This window comes from Cylas formicarius, unplaced genomic scaffold (assembly GCF_029955315.1).
Source record: "Cylas formicarius isolate icCylForm1 unplaced genomic scaffold, icCylForm1.1 PGA_scaffold_3__17_contigs__length_32017465, whole genome shotgun sequence".
NCBI lineage: Eukaryota > Metazoa > Arthropoda > Insecta > Coleoptera > Brentidae > Cylas > Cylas formicarius.
Genome location: NW_026844326.1, coordinates 31,032,458 through 31,056,523, shown reverse-complemented (window position 1 = coordinate 31,056,523; position 24,066 = coordinate 31,032,458). Strand labels below are relative to the sequence as shown.

At 35.0% G+C, this 24,066-nt stretch overlaps 2 protein-coding genes across 3 annotated transcripts in view; one reads left to right on the top strand and one right to left on the bottom strand.

Moving 5' to 3' along the window:
* Positions 1–17,233, bottom strand: part of LOC132698927 (trissin receptor-like) — a 105,531-nt gene extending 88,298 nt beyond the window's left edge. Inside the window, exon 1 of one of the 2 annotated variants that reach the window (XM_060665254.1) lies at positions 17,129–17,233. The gene's annotated coding sequence lies outside the window, so the exon portion shown is untranslated. Of the gene's footprint in view, positions 1–6,987; positions 7,133–17,128 lie in introns of those variants that run through there. The other variant, XM_060665253.1, reaches the window with a different exon arrangement.
* LOC132698928 (trypsin beta-like) lies at positions 16,451–23,833 on the top strand. Its single transcript, XM_060665255.1, has 4 exons — positions 16,451–16,566; positions 17,187–17,683; positions 22,585–22,819; positions 22,875–23,833. The coding sequence occupies exons 1-4, from the start codon at positions 16,521–16,523 to the stop codon at positions 22,949–22,951; spliced, it is 855 nt and encodes a 284-aa protein (XP_060521238.1). The 5' UTR covers positions 16,451–16,520; the 3' UTR covers positions 22,952–23,833.
* The last annotated feature ends 233 nt before the right edge of the window (positions 23,834–24,066 follow it).

Sequence of the window (24,066 nt, the reverse complement as noted above, 5' to 3'; positions counted from 1 at the left end):
ACCGCGGTGTCATATTTTAGGTTACCTAAAGCCATATTAATTGCTCTCTGAAAGACCGCAGGACCATTGGCCAGTCCAAAAGGCATTTTTAAATACTCATACTGACCATCCGGTGTCACGAAAGCGGTTTTTGGAATCGACTCGGGATTAATCGGGATTTGGTGAAAGCCCGAAGCCATATCAAGTGACGTGAAAAATTTATTTTTGCCTAAACGATCGAGCTGATCGTCAATACGTGGCAATGGATACCGATCTCTTAAAGTTATTTTATTCAAATGACGATAATCGACACACAATCGAAATGTCCCATCTTTTTTCTTAACGAGTATAATCGGGCTCCCAAATGGAGAATTGCTCTCCCGGACGATTTCGTTTTTAATTAGATCAGCAACGATGCCACGTACTTTCTGACGCTCAAACTCCGACATACGGTAGGGATGGTGATAAACAGTTTTGTTTTCTGTCAATGTGATGGTTAATTCCCCGGTATTGACAGGTTTAATGGTAAAATCAGTAGCAGTTGACAAATTCTGATAATTCCCCAGCAGTTTGATTAGTTCAGCCATTTCTGCATGCTCCAGATCACTTGTTATTTCCGAGTTATGAATGGTTCGAGTAGAATTTGTAAGCGCAAGCATGGGCATAATTTTTTGAACGTTTTTATTTTTTATTAAAACTACATTATTTTCGTAAACATTTTCACCAACGATAACGTCATATTTGGAATGACTATGCGGCACAATAACAAGATCAAGCGTTATTTTTATTTCGGGAAACTCTACCAATGCTTTGGTAAAAGAAAAAGAATTATGTATGGTACCGTCGAACCATCGTAAAGGAGTAACACGCGGAATTTTCTTTAGATTTAATTTGTCTACCAACGTTTCTTTTATTAGCGAACACGTGGAGCCGGTATCAATTAAACAATTTGTAGTGTAACCCGAAATAACGATAGGCACAGTTTTTAACTTGTTTTCATTAAAATTATGTGAATTGAGCAAAACGTGATGAGATTTAAATTTCTTTACGGTTGGGTCCTGTCCGGACTCTGAAACTTCACTTCCTCGACTTTGTTTATTTTGCCGACGAAAACAATTTTCAATGCCGTGACCAGGTCTTTTACAATATCGGCAAACATCAAACCCTTTATTATCCGAGTTATTGGTATTCTTAGTTTTAGATTTACAATCGCGAGAAAAGTGTCCCGATTGACCGCAAGAATAACAATTTGCCTGCGTCGTTTTTTTGTGTGAAAATACATTATTTTTCTTATTCAATTCGGATGCCGATTTTTCGACCAGAGGAATTTTTATGTAATTAGAGAGAAATGCAATTAAATCACTAACAGAGGCGGCACTACAATTATAGGCCGCAGTTCTGACCGCAAGATCGTCTATTGAATGAGCAATTATTTCGATCAAATCCGAATCAGACCAACTTGCCCGCGTGCGCTTTAATTTTTCTAATTTAATTCTCGCGTATTCAACATAACTGCGCGCATCGGAACTACGATAATTTACAGCATCGCTTAACAGTTTACCCAAATTCTTTTGTTTGGGAAAAGATACAGAAAAGTCAAATTTAAAATTTTCCCACGTTTCTTCCGTGGGTTGCCATGCCGAAAACCATCTTAGTGCAGATTTTTGCAAAAATGGACCAATTCTACTCACGGTTTCCCGATCTGACCAAGCAAATTCGTTCTTATACCCTTCAATTTTTTGTAACCAAATACCACTATCCATATTGTCGGGGTCAAAACTCGGCAAGGCCAACGAAATGGGAGTGGTTTGGGTGGCTGGCGATGTGGTTGATGTCGGCGACGGCTCCTTTGTACCGACACGCTGTTGCAAATTCTCAAGGATCGACGCTATGGCGCCCAAAGATCGATTCAGTTCTTCTTCGGCCATTATAGCACACTCCAAATTACGTTAAACGATTACACGTGTACCCCACACCTGATGTTAGATTTAAATAAATCGAGATTGTTTTAAAGACGACTTTTCCGATCTTGGCGTCAATGTCGAGCGGTGCATGCCAGAGCAGGGCATCAAACTGATGCCCGTCGCCACCCTCTGCGGCGTCCCGGCTCACGCGCGCGAATAGACCCGAAGATTTCCCGACGCATCCGAAATCGATAGATCGCGCCAATATTTAAATATTCGAACGTAATCTAACAATAGTATATTTAAATTTTCTATTGCTCATCTTTTTCACGGTACCTGGCAAAACATTATACAACTTCAGGTTCAACGAGTTGCTCTCAGACTTCCTCAGTCTAAACCTAGGCCGTCTAAGGAGATCCCCCGAACGAGTTGGATAGGCATGGCAATTGGAATTAGCACTAAAGTTTCCCTTCGTTCTTTGTATCTCTAATAACTGGTAGTAGATATAGATGCAAGGAAGGGGCATCACTTTAAATTTTTTAAAATAAGGTTGACAATGGTCCCTATATCCTATATTAGTAACGACTCGAATGGCCCTTTTCTGCATTCTAAAAATCTCCACAGCAGCTGCCATAGCATAAGTGCGAATGCAACAAATAAAAATAGACCATAAGCAGAGTCCTTGCTCCTATCAGGCCTCTCAGTCGTCGAAGAACGAATATGTTGCTGGACAATCTATTTTTCAGGTCTGAGATATGTTGCTTCCAATTTAGACCATCATCGATCCTAATGCCAAGCAACTTGACGGACTGTCCACCATTTACCAAGCAATTGGAGGAAAACACAATACTCTGGGTCTTGTCTAAATTTAATTTAAGATAATTATTTTCGAACCAGACCTTAGCCCTGTCCTCCAGCATGCCAACCCTAACGGACAACTCCTCGACACTCTTAGCAGAGTGAAGGATGTATCGTCGGCAAACATCACTCAGTGATTGGGGGCCAAGAAATGATAAAGGTCATTTATGTAGATTGTAAATAGTAGCGGGCCCAGGACGGAACCCTGGGGCACGCCGCTTACTACTGATTCAAGTGATGAACGGTCATTCTGGTATATATATATATATATATATATATATATATATATATATATATATATATATATATATATATATATATATATATATATATATATATATATATATAGCTTTTTAATAAGAAGCTGGTGAGAAACACAGTCGAAGGCCCTGGAGAGATCACACGAGGTCAGGGTGTGTCGATTATTGGCAGAAAATCTGAAATGAAATATTTCAAAAAGTATTTATTATTTCAAAGATTACGTATGTATCATTTATACAGACTACGACCAAGGATACGCGATAACGTTGGTGAATATTTTATTAACAAAACGATGAATAAAAAATTAATAACTTACAAAGAATAATAATTATTATAACAGTTGTTCAATATGTCCTCTACATTGAGCAATACAAATAAAGGGTCTCATTTAAATATCCTAGACAGTTGACGGTTTGTGTTTGTAAGCTAACTCTTTAAGTGTAGAAAAAAATCTAGGGGAGTTAAGTCGGGCCTCCTTGGAGGCCGGGCGTATTTACCATTCTCGCCAATCCAATCTCTATGTTGCGCGTTAAAAATAAGAGAAAAACCATCCTGTCCTACGTAAAATGATCTGAATCCAAAAATACAAAAAAATATAGGTAGTGCCAATTAAAATTCGAAAGTTACTGTCATTTCCGCTCAAACCGACTACATATTGTCAAAAAATTAATCCATATTAACCCTTCCAAATTTCAAATCGCTTTCTCAAGCCGTTTAAAATTTATAGGGTGTTCGCACTTTCTTGCGTCACCCGGTATATAAAATTACAATGAAGCCGCAAGGCAAAGGCAAAAAGGGGTCTACATTTCAGTCTTTATATGCGTCGAGATAGCGGTGCAGATTTGCAAGAACTAATGGCTGTGGAAAAACTTTCAAAGAGAGTTTCAAGAAGAAGAAATACTATGGCATATGGAATTGGGACAGTCTTTTTTTCTTCAGAATAAATGAGCATAAGGGCCGTTACAAACGTGAGCTAAATGTTTGATAATGAAATGGACAGTCCTCTTTTTATTCCTCAATAGTTATAAATTCGATTTCAGGTAAAGCGAAAAAAAAAGATTTTTCCAACATTCCTGGTATATTGATTTTAAAACTTGATAAGTGGTAAGTAAAAAAGACTTGAATTCAGCAGAGACCTAAAACAAATTAATAACCTTCCCGAGAGTACTTAAGAGTTTCCTAAGAGTCTTTTCCGCGGATCTCTCGGGCGGCTTTCTAAAAAAACGACGCATCTGAACGTAAATCCAATTTGGAAGGGAACCTTTCCTCTTTTGCTAAACTTAATTAATCATCCGATATGTACAATGGATTTCTAAAGACCCGGAAAAAGGGAACGGTTCAACTTGGGACGGAAGATTTATATATGGCAAAGTTTTGGAAGGCACTATGTAAATTATATCGAAAATTGATTAAACCTTTCCACTCATTTCTTTGATGTGCAGAAAAATGCAAAGGAAAATTTAGGTATAGAAATTGACAATATATGAATGATAAATAAGTGCATCCAAAAAGCAAATAATTATTTACAGATTTTGTTTCCTCGTTCCACTGCTTTCGCAAGCTCATTTTCGAGAAAAAAAAATGGTATCAATTTTTGCAAAAAAAAAAAAAATTACAAGTGTCTTGGAAAACAACGGAGCACGGAGGTGTCAGTATATGTAATAGGTGATCATTTATAGTGTCCGTCCGCTTCAACTTTTTTTATTTACATGTATACAGGGTGTTGCAGAAATCACGCACAGATAAAAGTTATATATTTTTTAATGGAACGCCACCAAAATTCTGCACTTTTCATGTCCTATTAAAACAATTAAACCCAGATAATATTCTAGAAATTATAATTTATATCTCGGGTGGCTGTGAAGTAAATCGTCAATAAAAAACAGTTATTAATTTGCTAACTGACAATTTTGTTAAAATTTATTCATAACAGGTAGTGTTTTTTTAAAGTAGGAATCGTTTATAAATTATCTTGTCAGATGTTATGTTATTTCATATTCCTTACGCGGCGTATTTTTAAAAAACCGTATATGCTATTACTGCCGCTTTAGAAGGAAGGCATTTTATATATAATAATATGCAAAATTTATATGATAATATGCTAAACCTGTAACTGTTACTGCCATTTATAAATATTTTGCGTTTTGGTGAAGAACTAAAATAAAAATTATAATTTCTAGAATATTTTATTTTTGAATGTTGCTTTTATGTTAAATGCACGTATATCTGAAAAACCATTGGATTTGGGTATAGGACGTATTATACAAGAAATTGGCACAATTTTTAGCTGTGAAACAAACAAAATTTGTTGTACTAATAGGTCTCCATACAAAGCTATGTATTAATGTACTCTGTATAAAGAATTTCTCAATCTCTATACCGAAAGAAAAAAGGGCACATCAGGTAACAAAGTACGGAATATAGGCCGAAAGTTGCTTTAATTCGGGAGAGAGAACGGGGAGAAAAGAAAAGTGACGTGCAACGTCGATACGGACTTACACCGTCGACTGTATCCACGATTTGGAAGTGCAAAGGAAAAATCATTCAGGCTGAAGCAAGCGGCAGGCAGTTCTAGTAAAAAACTAGGAAATCCAAAATTTGAAGATTTGGATCGGGCAATGTTGCAGTGGTTCCAACAGCAACGTCTCTGGACCTATCGTAAAACTAAATGCCGAAAAGTTTGCTGAACAGCTTGGCATTATCGATTTCAAGGCTTCGGAAGGATGGTTCGGGAAGTTCAAACAGAGACATGGTATATATTATGGACAGATAAGTGGCGATGTCCTTGTTGTCGATAGAAACGTCACTGACGATTGGCCAAAACTAACAGAAAAGTACCCTGCTGACGACATTTTTAATGCTGACGAAACTGGTATTTTTTACAAAATGACGCCAGATTAAACTCTTAAATTTCGAAGCGAAAAGTGTGTGGGTGGAAAACTTGCTAAAAAACGTATAACGGCGTTAGTAGCTGCCAATATGAGTGGTAGAGAATAAAGAAAGCTAGTCGTGATTGTAAAATCAATTAACCCACGATGTTTTAAGAACATCAAGCATTTGCCGGTCACTTACAAGGCAAAAAATATTACTTCTCTTAGATAACTCCTTGTATATCCTCATATTCCAAGTCTACGGAATATTGAACTGGCATTCCTTCCAGCTGTAACAACAGGTGTATTACAGCCGATAGACCAGAGCGTAATAAAAAGTCTTAAGAGTCGATACAGGCAAACATTTTAATGAAAATGATCGGGTCCGAAAACAAATTTTCCATTATTATGCTAGATGCAGTCAACTTTATTAGTAAAGCTTAGAAAGAGGTGACAGCAGAAACAATTCAACACTTTTATCGTCATGCAGGACTTATCATCGAGACCGAATGCGAACAGGACTTGGAAGATGAGGGGATACAGCAGTTAAAAACAACAATTACGTTTGCAAGTGAGACGTTGCAAGATTTTATGGTGACAGATCAGGATTTGATTAAGACAGCAGATCTGACAGAGGAAGTCATATTACAACAAGCAAGAAAGGGTGAGGAAGAGCACCAACAGGAAGAAGAAGATGAAGAAGTTGCTCTGGGACCACCATCAACCATTCTACAAGCATTCAGTTGAGCTGCTAGAGAAATTTTTAATGTATCATGGGGAGGATGTCCCTCTCGAAAAAATGGTGAAAATACAAGCCAAAGTACGAGACGTGTATTGGCATACTAAAAAAAAATCAAAAGAAAATGACATTATTTGTAAATAATATTTTCTGTATTTGACCTTTTTTTCCCCAAATGTTAAATAAAAAATATAAAAAAGCTTTCGTGTCGAGATAATTCTTCTAAATTGTTTTTGTTGTCTTTCTTTGGTATTCTCGTTCAAACTGGTACAGTGGTAGACGTTTTCGGATGTTGTACTTTACACTCATCGTTAAAAAGTTAATTATTGCTTTTACTTTATAAAGCTTCCGTACGCTGCCGCTATTTTTTTCTCACCGATAAATGGTTCTCTTCTCGTCAGCACCCGAAACGGACGTCCAGAATTGACCAACGGCGACAGACTTCGCCGCATATAAGCATTTTCAGCTGGCGATTTACAAAAAAAGGGCGCCGCTCGCGTGTTTTTCCGACACGGAGAATAGCGACGTCACTCTCACCGAACCGGAGACGCACTGACGCTATATATTTCGGCGTCGCGACGCCCCACACCCGCGTACAACTCCAAACTAAACTCCAATGGCAACGGGGCGTCTATTAGACGACACGGCGATAATTTTCAACATTTTCGACGATACTGTTAAAATAGGAAACACACCGAAAGAAATACAACTCGCAACCACTATACAGGCCAATATCGATAAAGAAGGTGGCGATTTTTGCGTCCACTTTAAAAAGAAAACTTCACATGAACCTGTGGCCTTCAAAAATAAAATATTTTTGTTTAATGTCAATAATACCACTGTAGATATTTTAATGAAACTTGGCACACATGGACCATGTAAAGTCTGTTCATAGATATAAGAAAGTCAGTAACAGGTCAGTACTTTGCTTAGAATGTAATTATTTGGAGTTTTGTTAGGAACTTTTTTTTGACGGTTTGAATTTATAGTAAGAATTTTTCACGCTGTTGCTTTCGCAGTAAAATAAATGAACGTTATGCATGAAAATAGTCTAGTTTTAAAATCTCGGAAATTTTAAGTAAAACGGCATTAAACAAAGAAGATTTGAATGTGTCTCAGCCTTTTCTTTTCTGGTTTTAACTGTAATTTTTTATGACTGGTATTGATTGATGTCAATTCTAATTAATTAATTATCTAATAATAAAAAAAATATATTGGTCATATCATTTCTAAAATTTATTTATAAAGTCTTACTTTTTTTGCCGTAATAAATGATTTAATGTAATGGCCTCATAAATTCGTATTTCCATCATCAAACTCAAAAAAGATTGACACTTTTTTTTGGCGGTTTGAAGTTATAGTAAAATTCTTTCAGGTTGGTGTTTTTGCAATAAAATAAGTGAACGTTATGCATAAAAAAGTGTAGTTTTAAAATCTCGGAAATTTTAAGTAAAACGGCATTAAACAAAGAAGATTTGAATGTGTCTCAGCCTTTTCTTTTCTTGTTTTAACTGTAATTTTTTATGACTGGTATTGATTGTTCTCAATTCTAATTAATTAATTATCTAATAATAAAAAAAAATATTGGTCATATCATTTCTAAAATTTATTTATAAAGTCTTACTTTTTTTGCCGTAATAAATGATTTAATGTAATGGCCTCATAAATTCGTATTTCCATCATCAAACTCAAAAAAGATTGACACTTTTTTTTGGCGGTTTGAAGTTATAGTAAAATTCTTTCAGGTTGGTGTTTTTGCAATAAAATAAGTGAACGTTATGCATAAAAAAGTGTAGTTTTAAAATCTCGGAAATTTTAAGTAAAACGGCATTAAACAAAGAAGATTTGAATGTGTCTCAGCCTTTTCTTTTCTTGTTTTAACTGTAATTTTTTATGACTGGTATTGATTGATGTCAATTCTAATTAATTAATTATCTAATAATAAAAAAAATATATTGGTCATATCATTTCTAAAATTTATTTATAAAGTCTTACTTTTTTTGCCGTAATAAATGATTTAATGTAATGGCCTCATAAATTCGTATTTCCATCATCAAACTCAAAAAAGATTGACACTTTTTTTTGGCGGTTTGAAGTTATAGTAAAATTCTTTCAGGTTGGTGTTTTTGCAATAAAATAAGTGAACGTTATGCATAAAAAAGTGTAGTTTTAAAATCTCGGAAATTTTAAGTAAAACGGCATTAAACAAAGAAGATTTGAATGTGTCTCAGCCTTTTCTTTTCTTGTTTTAACTGTAATTTTTTATGACTGGTATTGATTGTTCTCAATTCTAATTAATTAATTATCTAATAATAAAAAAAAATATTGGTCATATCATTTCTAAAATTTATTTATAAAGTCTTACTTTTTTTGCCGTAATAAATGATTTAATGTAATGGCCTCATAAATTCGTATTTCCATCATCAAACTCAAAAAAGATTGACACTTTTTTTTGGCGGTTTGAAGTTATAGTAAAATTCTTTCAGGTTGGTGTTTTTGCAATAAAATAAGTGAACGTTATGCATAAAAAAGTGTAGTTTTAAAATCTCGGAAATTTTAAGTAAAACGGCATTAAACAAAGAAGATTTGAATGTGTCTCAGCCTTTTCTTTTCTTGTTTTAACTGTAATTTTTTATGACTGGTATTGATTGTTCTCAATTCTAATTAATTAATTATCTAATAATAAAAAAAAATATTGGTCATATCATTTCTAAAATTTATTTATAAAGTCTTACTTTTTTTGCCGTAATAAATGATTTAATGTAATGGCCTCATAAATTCGTATTTCCATCATTAAACTCAAAAAAGATTGACACTTTTTTTTGGCGGTTTGAAGTTATAGTAAAATTCTTTCAGGTTGGTGTTTTTGCAATAAAATAAGTGAACGTTATGCATAAAAAAGTGTAGTTTTAAAATCTCGGAAATTTTAAGTAAAACGGCATTAAACAAAGAAGATTTGAATGTGTCTCAGCCTTTTCTTTTCTGGTTTTAACTGTAATTTTTTATGACTGGTATTGATTGATGTCAATTCTAATTAATTAATTATCTAATAATAAAAAAAAATATTGGTCATATCATTTCTAAAATTTATTTATAAAGTCTTACTTTTTTTGCCGTAATAAATGATTTAATGTAATTGCCTCATAAATTCGTATTTTCATCACCAAACTCAAATAATATTGACAATTTTTTTTGGCGGTTTGAAGTTATAGTAAAATTCTTTCAGGTTGGTGTTTTTGCAGTAAAATAAATGAACGTTATGCATGAAAATAGTGTAGTTTTAAAATCTCGGAAATTTTAAGTAAAACGGCATTAAATAATGAAGATTTGAATCAGTCTCAGCCTTTTCTTTTCTTGTTTTAACCGAAATTTTTTATGGCTGGTGTTTTTTGTTCTCAATGCTGATTAATTAATTATCTAATAATAAAATTTTTATATTAGTTGTATCATTTCAAAAATTCATTTATTAATTCTTAATTTTTTTGCCGTGATAAATGATTTAATCTAATTTCCTCATTAATTCGTATTTCCATCATAGTAGACGTTAGAATTTTTTGCACAAACCGAGTAGACGAAGTAAATAAGCTAATATTTCAAAAACGTTTTCCACTCTCAATTTTGAGTTCAAATTTTTCCTTTTCGTTTGCCCCCGGGGATAATTCAATTTTGCGAACTTCCATTTAACCAAGCGAGAATCTTCTTTTGCCTGAAAAAGTCAGCCGTTGTTTTAATATTCACAAAAGTCCCCCAAAAATGTAAATAACAAACGGCGCCGACAATTTGCGTCTCAGACCTTCGGGTTTCCGTAAAGTTCGTTGTTTGCTCCCTTTTTCGGAGTGATGTGACTGGGGATCGGTCATTTTTTAGTTATATCCCAAGAAGGCACGGCACAATAACGAAGAATTCTATTGGTACATGATTATTCATTATATTTTGAAAATAAGTGTAAATGCAAAAGTTCTATTATCTATGCAAATGTCAGGAAAAACAAACGACGATCGCTAGCTGTCAAAATGACAGCAACATCATTTTTTTAAATTGGAACGCCCTATATTTTGTTTGTGTCCAAATCGCAGATCTTTTTTTCCTGATTTCAAAAACAGATAGTTTATTGACATTTCATTTATCCGCTTTTGAGATATTTCAGTTTAAAAATAATTATCATATTGTTTAAAAATGGTCAAGTCGCCCTTGATAGCACCCATATTATGAAGGTCTGCAATTGTTTTAAAAATTTTCTACCTTTTACGATTCATCAAAGCTAAAGATCTGCCGCGTAAGTCAAATAACTTAAGATACTTCAAATGGTTTATACCGAGGAAGAAAAACGTCAAATAATAAAATTGTATTATTCAAACGGACATAATGTCGCATGATCTAAAAGAGAATATCGACAAAAGTTCCTTGATAGAAGATTTCCTTCAATAAATACAATCAAAAATTTAGTTAAACAATTTGAGGACCGAAATGGTGTCACACGGCAGACGAAGACAGTAGAAAGAAATTTTGATTAAGACGAAGATGAAGAAAATTAGAAAAACTTATTCTATACCTGATGTTAACTCATATTATCCCAAGCATAAAAAAAATAAAAAAATACTTTTTTGCTTTGAAATAATTTATTTTGTTGCACTTAAGAATACATAAAGAACACGCTAATTGTTGCACGTTTACCCTACGTACGCTGACTTGTCTAGACTGGCAATAACAAAGCTTTGTTTCACAGATAAAACCAGTGGTGCATCCACGTATTAAAAAAAAAAAAACATAATCAATATAGTATTTCCAATGTATGTTTTCTGCGATGTAATCTACATGCTGTAGGCTCTGTGCGGAGGGGCGTGGTCAAGGAAAAATTGGATGCCAGCGATCCTCGTGAGCGTCAGTCGAATCTTTGCACTCCAAATTTTCGTACACTCTAATGACTAGTGTGATTAAAAGTGAAAATATAAATAATTTTAAACGGTTTTTAATTATAAATAAAAAATGGTTAGAACGAGGCCATCAGGAAATACTTGTTGTGTTCCTGGCTGCTGTGTTAATGAAGACTTAAACAACAAAAAATTTTATAAATTCCCCACGCAAGGCTATAACCTCGAAAAGAGAGTAGAGTGGGTTAAAGCTGTGAAAAGAATGAAGTAAGTAAGACCATGATTATCCTAAGAACTGATTCAGAATTTATTGTTATAAATTTGTAAAAACCATTATTTAATTTTCCTAGTTTAAGATCAACATTTTGTAGGAGGTAAAAAGTCGGAGCATCCTAATAGCCCTGCATATCTCCCAACAATATTTCCTGAAAAATATTACGGAAAACCAAAAATAAATAAATCAGAGCGAGTACAAGCACGAAGCAGTTAATTTTTCTATTTATTAAACCTTGATTTATAAACGTGGGTCTGTTTTGCCCCGGCCATGTAATTAACATTAAAAAAACAAAATTTTTTTTCCACGAAAAACTATATTTTTTGCTTTACATCTGGCGTTTAGTTGGTTGTAAAATTTTTCATTTGTCCTTAATGTAATATTTATTGAGTAAACCACGTACATTTCAAGAAGTTTCTCTATTGGTTTCGTAAAATTATAATCGATATATCGGATTGACAATTAGTAACGTTAACAGTAATTTTGTACATAATTTTTGGACCGAGATCAGTAGATACAAAACGGCTGGACGTAAAAGACCCACGTTTGTACAGAGGATGATATGAAAAATTAATTGAATCGTAGATGTTCATATATATATATAACGGATTTCTACGGTACGTGCCGCCTCTCCGTCCCCAGTTTCCATTTCTTTCTATCCAGACACATGTCTTCCTCTAGCCCTCTGGATGTCATAGCTTCATCTACCTCATTCCTCCAGCTTCTTCGAGGTCTTCCACGTTTTCTTTTCTCTACTGGTACCCACTCGAGTAGGCGTTTGGGCCATCTTGTATCGTCCATTCTTTTCGTATGTCCAAACCATATCAGCTGTTTTTTCTCTATTTGTTCTATTATATTTGTGTTCATGTTCATGCTTTCCCTTATGGTGTCATTTCTTACTCTTTCCATTTTTGATTTTCTGCAGCTACGTCGTAAGAAGTCCATTTCCGTCGTCATCAATTTGTTTCTGTTCTTTTTTGTCATATCCCACGTTTCGGATCCGTATGTGATTATACTCTGGACGATGCTAGTGTATATCCGTTTTTTCGTTTCTTTTGTAATTGTTTTATCCCATAAGATCGAGTTCAACTCTCTTATAACCTTTTTACCTTTATTGGTTCTTTCCTTTATTTCATCGTCACTGCTGCCCTGCTTGTTAAGTGTAACTCCTAGATATTTGCAAGTTTTTACACCTTTGAGTTTATGATTTTCTAATATTAGGTCTTCTTGATGTTCGTTCCCTACTATTATATATTCTGATTTTTCCCAATTTATTATAAGGCCAGCAGCTTGATATTCATCTTTCAGTTTTCGTATCATATAGTTGAGATCGTCCTGGTCTTCTGCTATGACTATCTGATCGTCCGCAAAATATAAACTGTACAATGGGTAGTCTCCCACTCTCAGTCCCATCTCACTAATCTTCCTACTCCATTTCTCTAAAGCCTTATCTAAGTATATCTTGAAAAGTGTAGGTGAGAGACAACAGCCCTGTCGTAAGCCTTTAGTGGTAAAGAATGCTTCAGTATAGTTTTTTCCATTTCTTACTCTAGTGGAATTATTTTTATATAGGTTTTTTATGGAGCTCCTTAAGTTATAGGGTATCTCTGCTTTTTCTAGGGTCATCCATAATTGCGACAATGGGATGCTATCGTACGCCTTTTCAAGGTCAATTAAGGCTATGTGCAATTCCCTATTTCTTTGTACTCTTTTTTCGCACGCTATTTTAATCGTAAAGATATTGTCCACAGTTGAGCGCCCTGTTCTAAAGCCTGCTTGTTCTTCTGGTTGTTTATCTTCTATAGCTTTCTCAACCAGGTCTCGTATTATTTTTGAGTATATTCTACCTATTGTACATATCACTGCAATTCCGCGATAATTTTTAGGGTTGCTCTTGTCTCCTTTCTTATGTATAGGCGTTATATAAGAATTTCGCCAATCTGTGGGCAATTCTTCACCATTTATGCATCTCTTAAAAAGTTTAGCCAAGACCTCGAACAGTTCATTAGGGCCATATTTCAGAAATTCTGGGTATATTCCCCCTATGCCCGGTGCTTTTTTATTCTTAAGGTGTTTTGCTATTTTCTTCACATCTAGCTGTGTTATATCTATCTTCTCATTTTCTCGTTCGATGACTTCCACCATATCGTTTGCAAATTCCGGCCTTTTTTCCTCTAATAGATCTTTAAAGTGTGTTGTCCATTGTTGATTAGATATGTTATTTGGAAATGCACAATTTTTCGCGTTTTTTCTGATATTCTTAATAGTACGCCATGCCTCAGAACTCCTAGTGCCTCCTATATATTGTTCAATATATTCGCATCTTTTCTCCCAACTATTATTCTTTCTATTTATTACTTGTCGTTTGATCTCCTTATTAAGTGTATAATATTTTTTCTGTAATTCTCTATTATCTCTGTCTTGTAATCGCTGTATATGTAATTTTTTCTTTGTCTCAATCTGTTTCTCAATGTCCCTATCCCACCAATAGGGTTTGTCATCTTTTTCTGCTGTTTTCCCGAGAGCTTCTTCTGCTGCGTCTGTTATACACTCTATAATGAAATCATACTCTTCCTGTGTTGTTCGATTTTCTTATCTTCCTGTTTTAATTTTTTGGGCTAGTCTCTGTTGGTATAGATATCTTGTGCTTTCCTGCTCTAGGCTATTGAGATTGTATCTAATAATTCTTGGGTCAAATGTGTAGGATTCTGTTTCTGGATTTTTTATCTGTTTCCTCCAAGGATATGGAATACATATTTTTGCCTCGACAAAGTAGTGGTCTGATCCACAATCCGCACCCCTCTTGACTCTCACATCTCGCACTTGCAGGTTTGAAGTTTGTCTAGTAATTATATAATCAATAATAGACTTTAGGTTTCTTGTATGCTGGTACCAAGTAAATTTATGGATGTCTTTATGTGCAAAGAATGTATTGTTTATTTTGAGGGCGTATTGTTGACAAAAGTTTATTAGTCGTTCGCCATTGTTGTTAATTGCATCCTCTCCATGTCGACCTACTATATTACTGGTGTTTTGTTTGCCCACTCTGGCGTTAAAGTCTCCGACTAATATCACTTCATGTGAGTCAGCTGTATTGTCCATATGGTGTTCAAGCAATTGTTCAAATTCATCTTTTTCTGAATCCATAATTTAATTTAATAATTTAAACTTTTCGGACGCAGAAAATCCTGTAGTAAAGATTCAGCTGAAGTGCGAGTTATTGTTTTTATCTTATGAGCTTTTGCGCTGGCCGTTATGCGTACACGTCTTGCTTCAAACCATTTTACGGTCTCGCTTTGTTGTGTGGTTTGTAAACACAATGTGAAAACTTCTTCACTGTCTAATAGTATCCGGTCTCTGTAAAACTGTGCTATCTCAGATGACAGAGCCAACTTGTCTTTTCCTATGGTGATACACTGACCAGCACTCTTTAAAAGACAAGCAATCACCTTTTTCGTACACTCTGATATTAGTTCTACCTGTCGTTCTTCGAGACATATATTCATGACCACCGTACAGACTTGTTCTTCCTCACTAATATGATCCAGTGGGCATTCGATATCGTCAAAGTCTTCCAAAGTCAAGTGCAGTGGCTGAGGAGGATTTTTAAGCGCTTTTTGAGGAAAAAGATCATTTACCGTAGCTCCTCCAGAATATTTTTCTTTTGCTCAATGATTAATTGATGGAAATCCCCACTCTTGCTGAACACTCGTTTTAGACGCACTCCGGTCATTGTTTATTTGGTGGATAAATGCCGCAATATGTTTGCATTCGCCAGTTTCTTTGGCAATGCAAGTACATTGAGCATGTACCGCCTCCCTTTTACTATTCAGCTAAAAAAATTAAAGAATCAAGTAAAAAAGCCACTTTTAAAGTTTTTTTTTTCTGTAATCTGTATATTATATGGTGTTTCAGTGACGGACGTTTGCCGAATGCATTTAGCAATTAACTTATTGTTAATATTGCCACCAACGTATTTTTCAATGTGTTTAATATGACAAAAAGCCATTTATAAGATCTTTTCTTCACACATAAATTAGGGATTTCTACGGTTTTATGTCCTTTAGTAGTGGTAATAATAAAATTTCTAAATGGATGCGCAAAAATATTTTCCGCGTGTCTAATTAACAAATGGCTATAAATTTTATATGAATTCATTAAACGTGCCTTACGAACCACGTTAAACCCCGGTAAAGACTTCATTTGTCTCCAAAAAAATACCGAATATCGATTTGGAAGTAGTTACTGAAATATAGCAATTTATGGTGGATGCGCAAGGTTTTATTCTATTCCTATTCTATAACTTATAATTTCTTTATTGTACTTTTGTTTGTATGATAAAGTTGGTGCTGGTATATATTATAATAATACAAATCTTTTAAAAGTGTTCTTTGTTTTCTATTTCCCTAAACTCCGTAGATACCATGGAGGAACTGGTAGCAGGGAATCAAATTTTATTTTAAAAACCTACACCTTGGTGTGTGGAATTATGGGAAATAACGCCAAAATTTTTGTTTAGGATGTTTATTTAATAACTTTTTACCCACTAATGGAAGATGACCGCTGTTGACAAACGTATATAGAAATACGAACATTTTCCAGGAGAATAATTTGTAATAGATGATAATCCTATGAAATCTGTCAGATAAATAAATTTATATTGATGTTAGTCACCTCCGTATCGGAATAGATAAAAAATGGTGTAAATTATTATCGTAATGTTCCAATGGTTAAAATTATCGCCAGAGAAACGCAAACCGTAACATGCTGACCATCTTGCTCGTGCTTGAACTTGCCGTTCATTGCTTGGGTGAGTGAGCGCCTCAAATTCGTTATTTTTTTTTCAATAAGTTTGGGTGAGCATCCCAGAATTCAAAGATCTAAGAGTTCGTCTGAAAATTAGATTCTATTAACTACTCTATATGGGAACAAAAATATAATTATCCCAATTTTAGATTTTTCAAAATGCTCAGGATTTTAAAGCGCATGGTTAGACAGTCACTCGACATTTTTATTGACAGCTTAAAAGTTCTCAACTATGAACGAAACTAATCGGTCTCTGTAGATATAGTAAATTGGTTTTAAATTTCCATTTCCATATACATATATTACATTAGGATTGATTAGATAATAATTTTGTGTTATAACAACATATTTTTATTAGAACTTTATTGGCACATGGTAAGTAGCTACATGTTTCTTTTATTATAACAATGATTACTATTTACCAGCCTGCTGGATTAACCGAAATTGTCTCGCAATCTACTTAGTATAGTCTGCCTCAATGTTTATCGTGTTGCTTTTATTTGATGAAAATCCATTTAAAAAAATAAATAAGAACTAAAAGTTCAGATTTTGAAAAGTCTACCCACCAAGTAAAGAACCAAAACCGCATCCAACGAGTCCTCAATTACGATGAATCGGTTCTAGGAGACCATGACGCGACCTTCAACCTTACCGATGGTACCAGGATCGAAGGTCGCATAGTAGGCGGTGTCGCAGTGGACATCAGAGACTTCGCGTACCAAGTGGCAGTATTACGCAACGGACTGCAAATTTGCGGAGGAGCTTTGATATCCAACAGGACCGTTCTAACCGCCGCGCATTGTTTGGAACCCGATGTTATAACCTCCGTTGGTCAACTGAGCGTTCGACTTGGATCGTCGCTACATCAAAGCGGTGGTGAACGAATTTCCGCGGCGTCTTACAAGATCCACGAGAAGTACGATTATCGTGATGCCAGCGCAGTGGATTACGACATAGGGATCATCCATCTTGCTTCGGTGGTGACTACTGGGTACGCGACGCCTTTGGCCATGGATTTCAGCGGTAGATCTTACTCAGCCGGAGAAATGGTTACTGTGTCCGGATGGGGGGATACCTACGAAGGTTCCGAACTCGGTTCTACCGAGCTACGGGCCGTCCAGGTAAGAACGAAGACTCCAGGCCAGATAGCATACAATATCCCCAGTATATCCGCCGAATAGCCGAAAGGTTTTGAGGAACCCATCTTGCACTCACCTTATGCATACCTAAAGGATCATGCAGGAATCGACGAACACTTGTATCAGAAAGCTTAGTAATTTCTGAGATTTCTTTGACCTATAACGGTCGATCACTCAATACCACCTCTTCCACAATCGAAACAATGTCTTCCGTTATGACCTCCACTGATCGACCAGTTCTTGAATCGTCTTCAAGAGACTCCTGCCCCATTCGAAAATGTTTTGCCCATTCTTTCACTACAGAATACGAAGGAGACCTTTGGCCGTACACACCATCCAGCCTTTCTTTAATAATTATAGGTGCTAACCCTTTTTTTGTCAAAAACTTTATGACTGCTCTATACTCAATTTGCGTTATGTGCGACATTTTTTCGGACCCGTCTTGTTTAAAATGCTGTCAATAAAAAACTATTCGACGCAAGGCTTCAATTTTTTTTCGTAGCATACTAAGATACATATTTAAAAAAAGACAAAGTTTTATCATGATACTGGAGCTGCATCTATGTGAGGCCGGGAAATTTTGGCGTTAACCTCGTTCATAAAAAAGGAAAATAAGGGAAAAAAGTGAAATACCGTAAAACAAAACGAAACCTAAAAAGTTCAATTTTGAACAACTGGGAAGGAAAATACTTGTTTTTTTTAGATTTCTGGTGTTTTATAAGACATTTTGTTGGCAACATTTTTGTGCACATCTATATCAACGTCAATGTTGGCCAATCCGAAATCAAACCGTTAAAATCAACTTGTTTTTATTATTTTTGGACACGAACTAGACAAGAAAAGCTTTTTTAATAAAAAATCTAAGTAAAAAAATACAAAAACGTAAAAATAATATACTTGTTTATAAAATCCCATTTGACAATACTGTTCGGAGCTGCAACCAATGACGCAACTACTTGCGGTCGTGCCGTGCCGGACTCGCTCGAGTCTCGTCGGCTTCCCCTCCGTCTCGTCGTCCGCCATCTTTTCAGCCTTGTTTATTTGGCGACTTGGCGTCTATTTTGAGTATTTTGTGTGCTGTGCTTATTATTACTTAAAAACAAATAATTCATGTAAGTACAGCTTTAAGGTAATATATAACATAATATTTGATAAATTCTAAGCTGAACGAAGCATTGTTGTGTAGTCTACCAACATCATCCCTTGTTTTTTATTATTTTGCTAGGTGAATGAGACAGCAAGCTCTGACCCTGTTGATTTCAAATGAATTTGCAATGAAATTTACTTGGTTGAGCATGAAGAAAAAGTTGAAATTTTCAAAATTAAAATTGGCCAAATTAATATTTGGTAAGTAGGTATTATGTTTTTTAAAAATAAATGAGACGTAAATGTAATGTAAATAAAGCAAAGAAATATAATTTAATAAAATATATATTATGGTGATTGCTTAGTTGACCGAGTTAAGATAAAACTGACTTTTTTGTAACCTATACACGTTTTAGATTACATATCTTTTTGATTCTAGACTTCTTTTCGTATCTTATTGCTTAGTTTTTGAAAACAAAAATAAAATCCACTTTCTCTTCAAACTAAACTAATTTTTTATTTATGTAAACAATGTTAGAGAAAATCCCCCAGAACAAAATTATATTTTTAGTTATATAGTATAGTTGGTTGTAGGTTGTTTTTCTTAAAATTGATGCAAGAATCAGTCCCCAAAAACAAAGCATTAATTTTAGGAATCACCCTTCATAACGTACAATTTTCACATGAAAAGGTGTTTCCTATTTTTCAAGGCTGATTGTGATGGTAGGTACCATCTCGAGCAAAAAAAAACTAGGAAAAATTTTAGGGTATTTGTTCTAGGTTTTTTTTTGCGGGCGATCGTACCTACTCTCATGAAAGAGATCTTACCGATGAGAGTTTAATAAGGTTTGTATTTAATTAAATGAAATACATAAATGTATACCTACATCATCGTGGAGATTAGCATCTAAGATCACTAGAGAGTACTATCAGCGTCAAATCAAGCCTTTACGTAAAAGGCGGATGTAGAGATTTTTGAAGTCTGTTTTTTAAACATATAACATTCCAGTCTCGTAATTTTTATTTTTTTTTATTAAGTACAGATATATAAAACCTGCCCTTCTCAAAACTGAAATATTTTCAGATGCGGATAAGAAGGCAAACACATCAAAAACATCGAAAGAATGGGAGAATTCAATAGCTGCTTCGCTGAAAAAAGCTACTTTCACCAAAGAATGACAGAAAACCTGTCAAATATTAGTTATTCTTTTAGAAATTAGTTCAAGATAGTATAAGGTTGTTCGGAAAGTCATTTCGTTTTTTCCCGTCAGAGGACTTAATTACGTTTTTTCGAAACCAACTTCACACTTAAGCCGCATAACCATTATATGTCTTGAGAGCTGATATTGCAAGGCTTGTGTGTGAAAAAGTTCTATTAATTCTACGCAGTAGTTTTTGGTTGGTGTCCTTTTAAATATGGAGAGCAATAAGCAGCATTTTCGTCATATTTTACTTTTTTACTTCAGAAAAGGTAAAAATGCTGTCCAAGTGAGAAAAAATTGACGGATGTGTATGGAGAAGGCGTGTTAACAGTACGCCAGTGCCAGAACTGGTTTGCAAAATTTCGATCCGGCAATTTTGGTGTCGAAGATGCACCACGGTCTGGAAGGCCGGTCGAAGCTGACAAAGATGCGATAAAGGCATTAGTTGATGCAAATCGGCGAATAACCACACGAGAGATCGGTGAGAGATTAAATTTGTCGAATTCGACTGTTTATGGCCATTTGAAAGGCATGGGCTTAACCTCGAAGCTCGATGTGTGGGTGCCCCATGTCCTTACCGAGCGAAATTTGTGTCGTCGCGTTGACGTGTGTGATTCGCTCCTCAAACGTCAAGAAAATGATCCATTTTTGAAGCGGATTATTACTGAGGACGAAAAATGGGTTGTATACAACAATGTTAAACGCAAGAGGTCATGGAGCAGAAAAGTGAACCGACTCAAAGCGTGTCAAAAGCCAACATTCACCAAAAAAAGGTGATGCTCTCCGTTTGGTGGGATGTCAAAGGAATCGTTTTTTTTGAGCTTTTGCCGGACAATACAACGATTAATTCAGAAGTCTATTGTCATCAACTGGACAAATTGAATGATTCACTTAAAGAGAAGAGGCCCGAATTAATCAACAGGAAGGGTGTAGTGTCCCACCAGGATAATGCGAGACCTCACACAAGTTTGGTCACTCGCCAAAAACTTTTACAGCTTGAATGGGACGTACTGCAACATCCACCATATTCTCCAGATCTGGCGCCTTCCGACTACTATTTGTTCCGCTCCCTGCAAAATTTTTTGGATGGCAAAACCTTTACCTCAAATGAAGACGTCAAAAACCACCTGAACCAGCTTTTTGCCGGCAAGGACCAAAACTTTTATGAGAGAGGAATTATGTTACTGCCAGAAAGATGGCAAAAGGTGTTGGACCAGAATGGCCAATATATAATTTAATAAACTATTTATTCATTATACGAAAACTGTTTTTCAGGTTCCCCAAAAAAAAACGAAATGACTTTCCGAACAACCCAATATCTTGATCGATATTTAAGGCACTTTAGGTTAGATTGTTCTATATTTTTGCTATATTATATACCTACAATTTTTTCATATCTGCAATAAAAAAAATGGTATCAATCGGCAGTCCTTCACTTTTACCATCAAAAGCAATTAATTGGAAAAAACTTGTGTATTTCAAATACCACCTGCTATTTCAGTGATGACTTTACCAACCATACGCAATCGGTTAATTCCGTCACACTCGAGAACTAAATACTGGGATAGAATTTTTGAAGTCGTTCAACCAATTGGACCACTGTCTTTCTGATAGGCTGTGCGAAATAACCTAATAAGTAAAAAAATCAAAATAAATAACAACTAAAAGTTCAGATTTTCACGAAATTATATATTTTCACATGACAATTGTTTCGACGATAAATGTAGTATTTACAAACTATGGTCTGTTCATAAATATAAGAAAGTGACCAATTGCTATTGAATGGAATTACCCATCGTGGTCATTAGCATACAATGCAACAAGATTATTACCTAAAGTTTCGGAATTTTAATTCAGCTAAAATTGTGGTCCGTAATAGAAAATAATTGTATACCTACCTGTGTTTAATATTCTTTGGTTTGGTATACTACTCAGTTTAAGTTTATTAGTAATCATTCTTATCTCGTGTATAATAGAAATATGTGCGAGTCTAGTGTATCTCATTAGACCAAGGAAGTTATAAACAATGTTTATTTGACTCTCATTGAACGTGGTGCCAGCAAGCAAGCATCTTGAGAAGAAACGGCCACATTGACGAAAATTCCAACATCAACTGTGATCAAGATATAATTAGGCTTGAAAAAGATGAAACCGGTGTTAAATGTGGCAGAAATACCTTATGGAAGTGTATTCAACACATGGGCTTTAGATTTTAAAAAATTGACAAGAGGCAAGTTTTAACGGAATCTTTTAGAATTCGGAAATGTCGACTGGAATATCTAGAAAAAATTAGGATTTACAGAGAACAACAAAGGCCAATTATTTACTTGGATTAATGATCCTACTTGACTCCTTTTATGCCTATATCCTCCCCATTACAAATCTTCGGTATAGTGGATCTCTTTCTTTGATCTCGTTGTCTATTTATTTCACCACATCTTGTCACCCAATATAGTTTTTATTACCTTTCGGCGTTCAGGTGCAAATTCATTTAGTGTTGTAGAAGCTCATTCAAAAAAGAGACATTTTGAAACTGGCAGCGGGCAGGTTTTTTTTTTTTTTTTTCATTTCTGGAAGAACATTTTCAATTTTTAGGTGCCAGTCGTCTCGCAATCGAACTGTCGTCGCATTTACGGAAACGTTATTTCCAGCAGGATGTGGTGCGCAGGCCTGGATGCCGGCGGTAAGGACGCTTGCCAGGGAGACTCCGGAGGACCGGCGGTTATTAACGGAAAATTGGCGGGAATCGTGTCCTTTGGAGGAGGATGTGCCAGGGCCGGTGTCCCGGGAGTTTACTCCAGCGTTCCCGCTTACAGAGCCTGGATCACCGGTAAGTTGACTTTAAAGATCGCGTTTCTTTTGCTTCACACGCCAATATATTTCAGCCAACAATTCTGGACTTCGGATACGTCATAGTTGCGTCATATTGTACTGCATCTTACTGGCAATGAATGTAGTTTAATATTTCGAAGAAGATTGCTAGAGAACAAAATGGATTTTAGTTAGAAGTTTCTGTTTTTTTTTGCAATATTTTATATACAGTGTACTTCATAAGTAAAGTTGTTATTGAAATGAGAAATCCATTTTCGTGAATAATTTTGATGATACTTCCTAACTTTTTTTGCGCCCTAGTGTATCTAGATTTTTAATAAAGATTTTCTTCATTCTTGCACATTCTTCATTTCTTTAGTTAAAGTTAGTGCCCCAAAAAATGTATCTGATCTTAGACTCAGTAGGTTATTGTCGGCTTATTGTGTTTGAAAAGTTAACTTACAGACAATTAATTCGTTATTTCGATAGACTTTCGTAAGGCACCTCAACAGCTCTGATGACAGTTCTCGATGACTTTCTGCCCAATCCAATCCAAACAATCAGAATAATTTCTAGTTCCTTAGAAAGTAGATAGTAGAGGTTGATAATAGAAGATCAGCGGCATCAGTGTTGGACAGAGGTGTTCTCTTCTGGGACCTTTCTTCTTTATTATCTTCAATTCGGATCTGAGGCTGCTGAGATCTTTTAAAAATTGGGCTAGTAAGCTGCTCGACATTTCAATCAACAATGTTAAAATACCGATTGTTTCCTATTACAAACACTTGCTGTTAACTAGCTGTTAATAGAAATTATATAAGTTATATTTTTGTACTGTTGTTAAATGTTAACTAGCCTTGTCAATTTTATTGCTTTAATTATTGTCCTTTTTTTTATTTTTGTTTTAATCTTTTCTTATTGTTAGCTCATTCACTTAATTGCTTATGATATTTTTTGTAAATTTTTGTTTACTTGCTCGGTTAAGTCATCAACCCAGCTGCCCTGCGCCGCGTGAAAAATAAAGACGTTTTTCTTAATTTATTTATTATTTTAGACGAAAAAAATTCGTAAAGTGCAATAAATCAATACGTAATAATTAAAATTTTATTTTCCTATGAAATTAATATCATTTATTTTGGGGACTTCACAGCAAGAGGCAGTAAATTTCGAAAATGAGACGTGCGCTCCAATGTGCCGCTTTACTGTATTTGTTATGGTCCTTTTTGTGGCATTCCGGAAATAACTAGGCAAAGAGCTTCCGGAGAATAT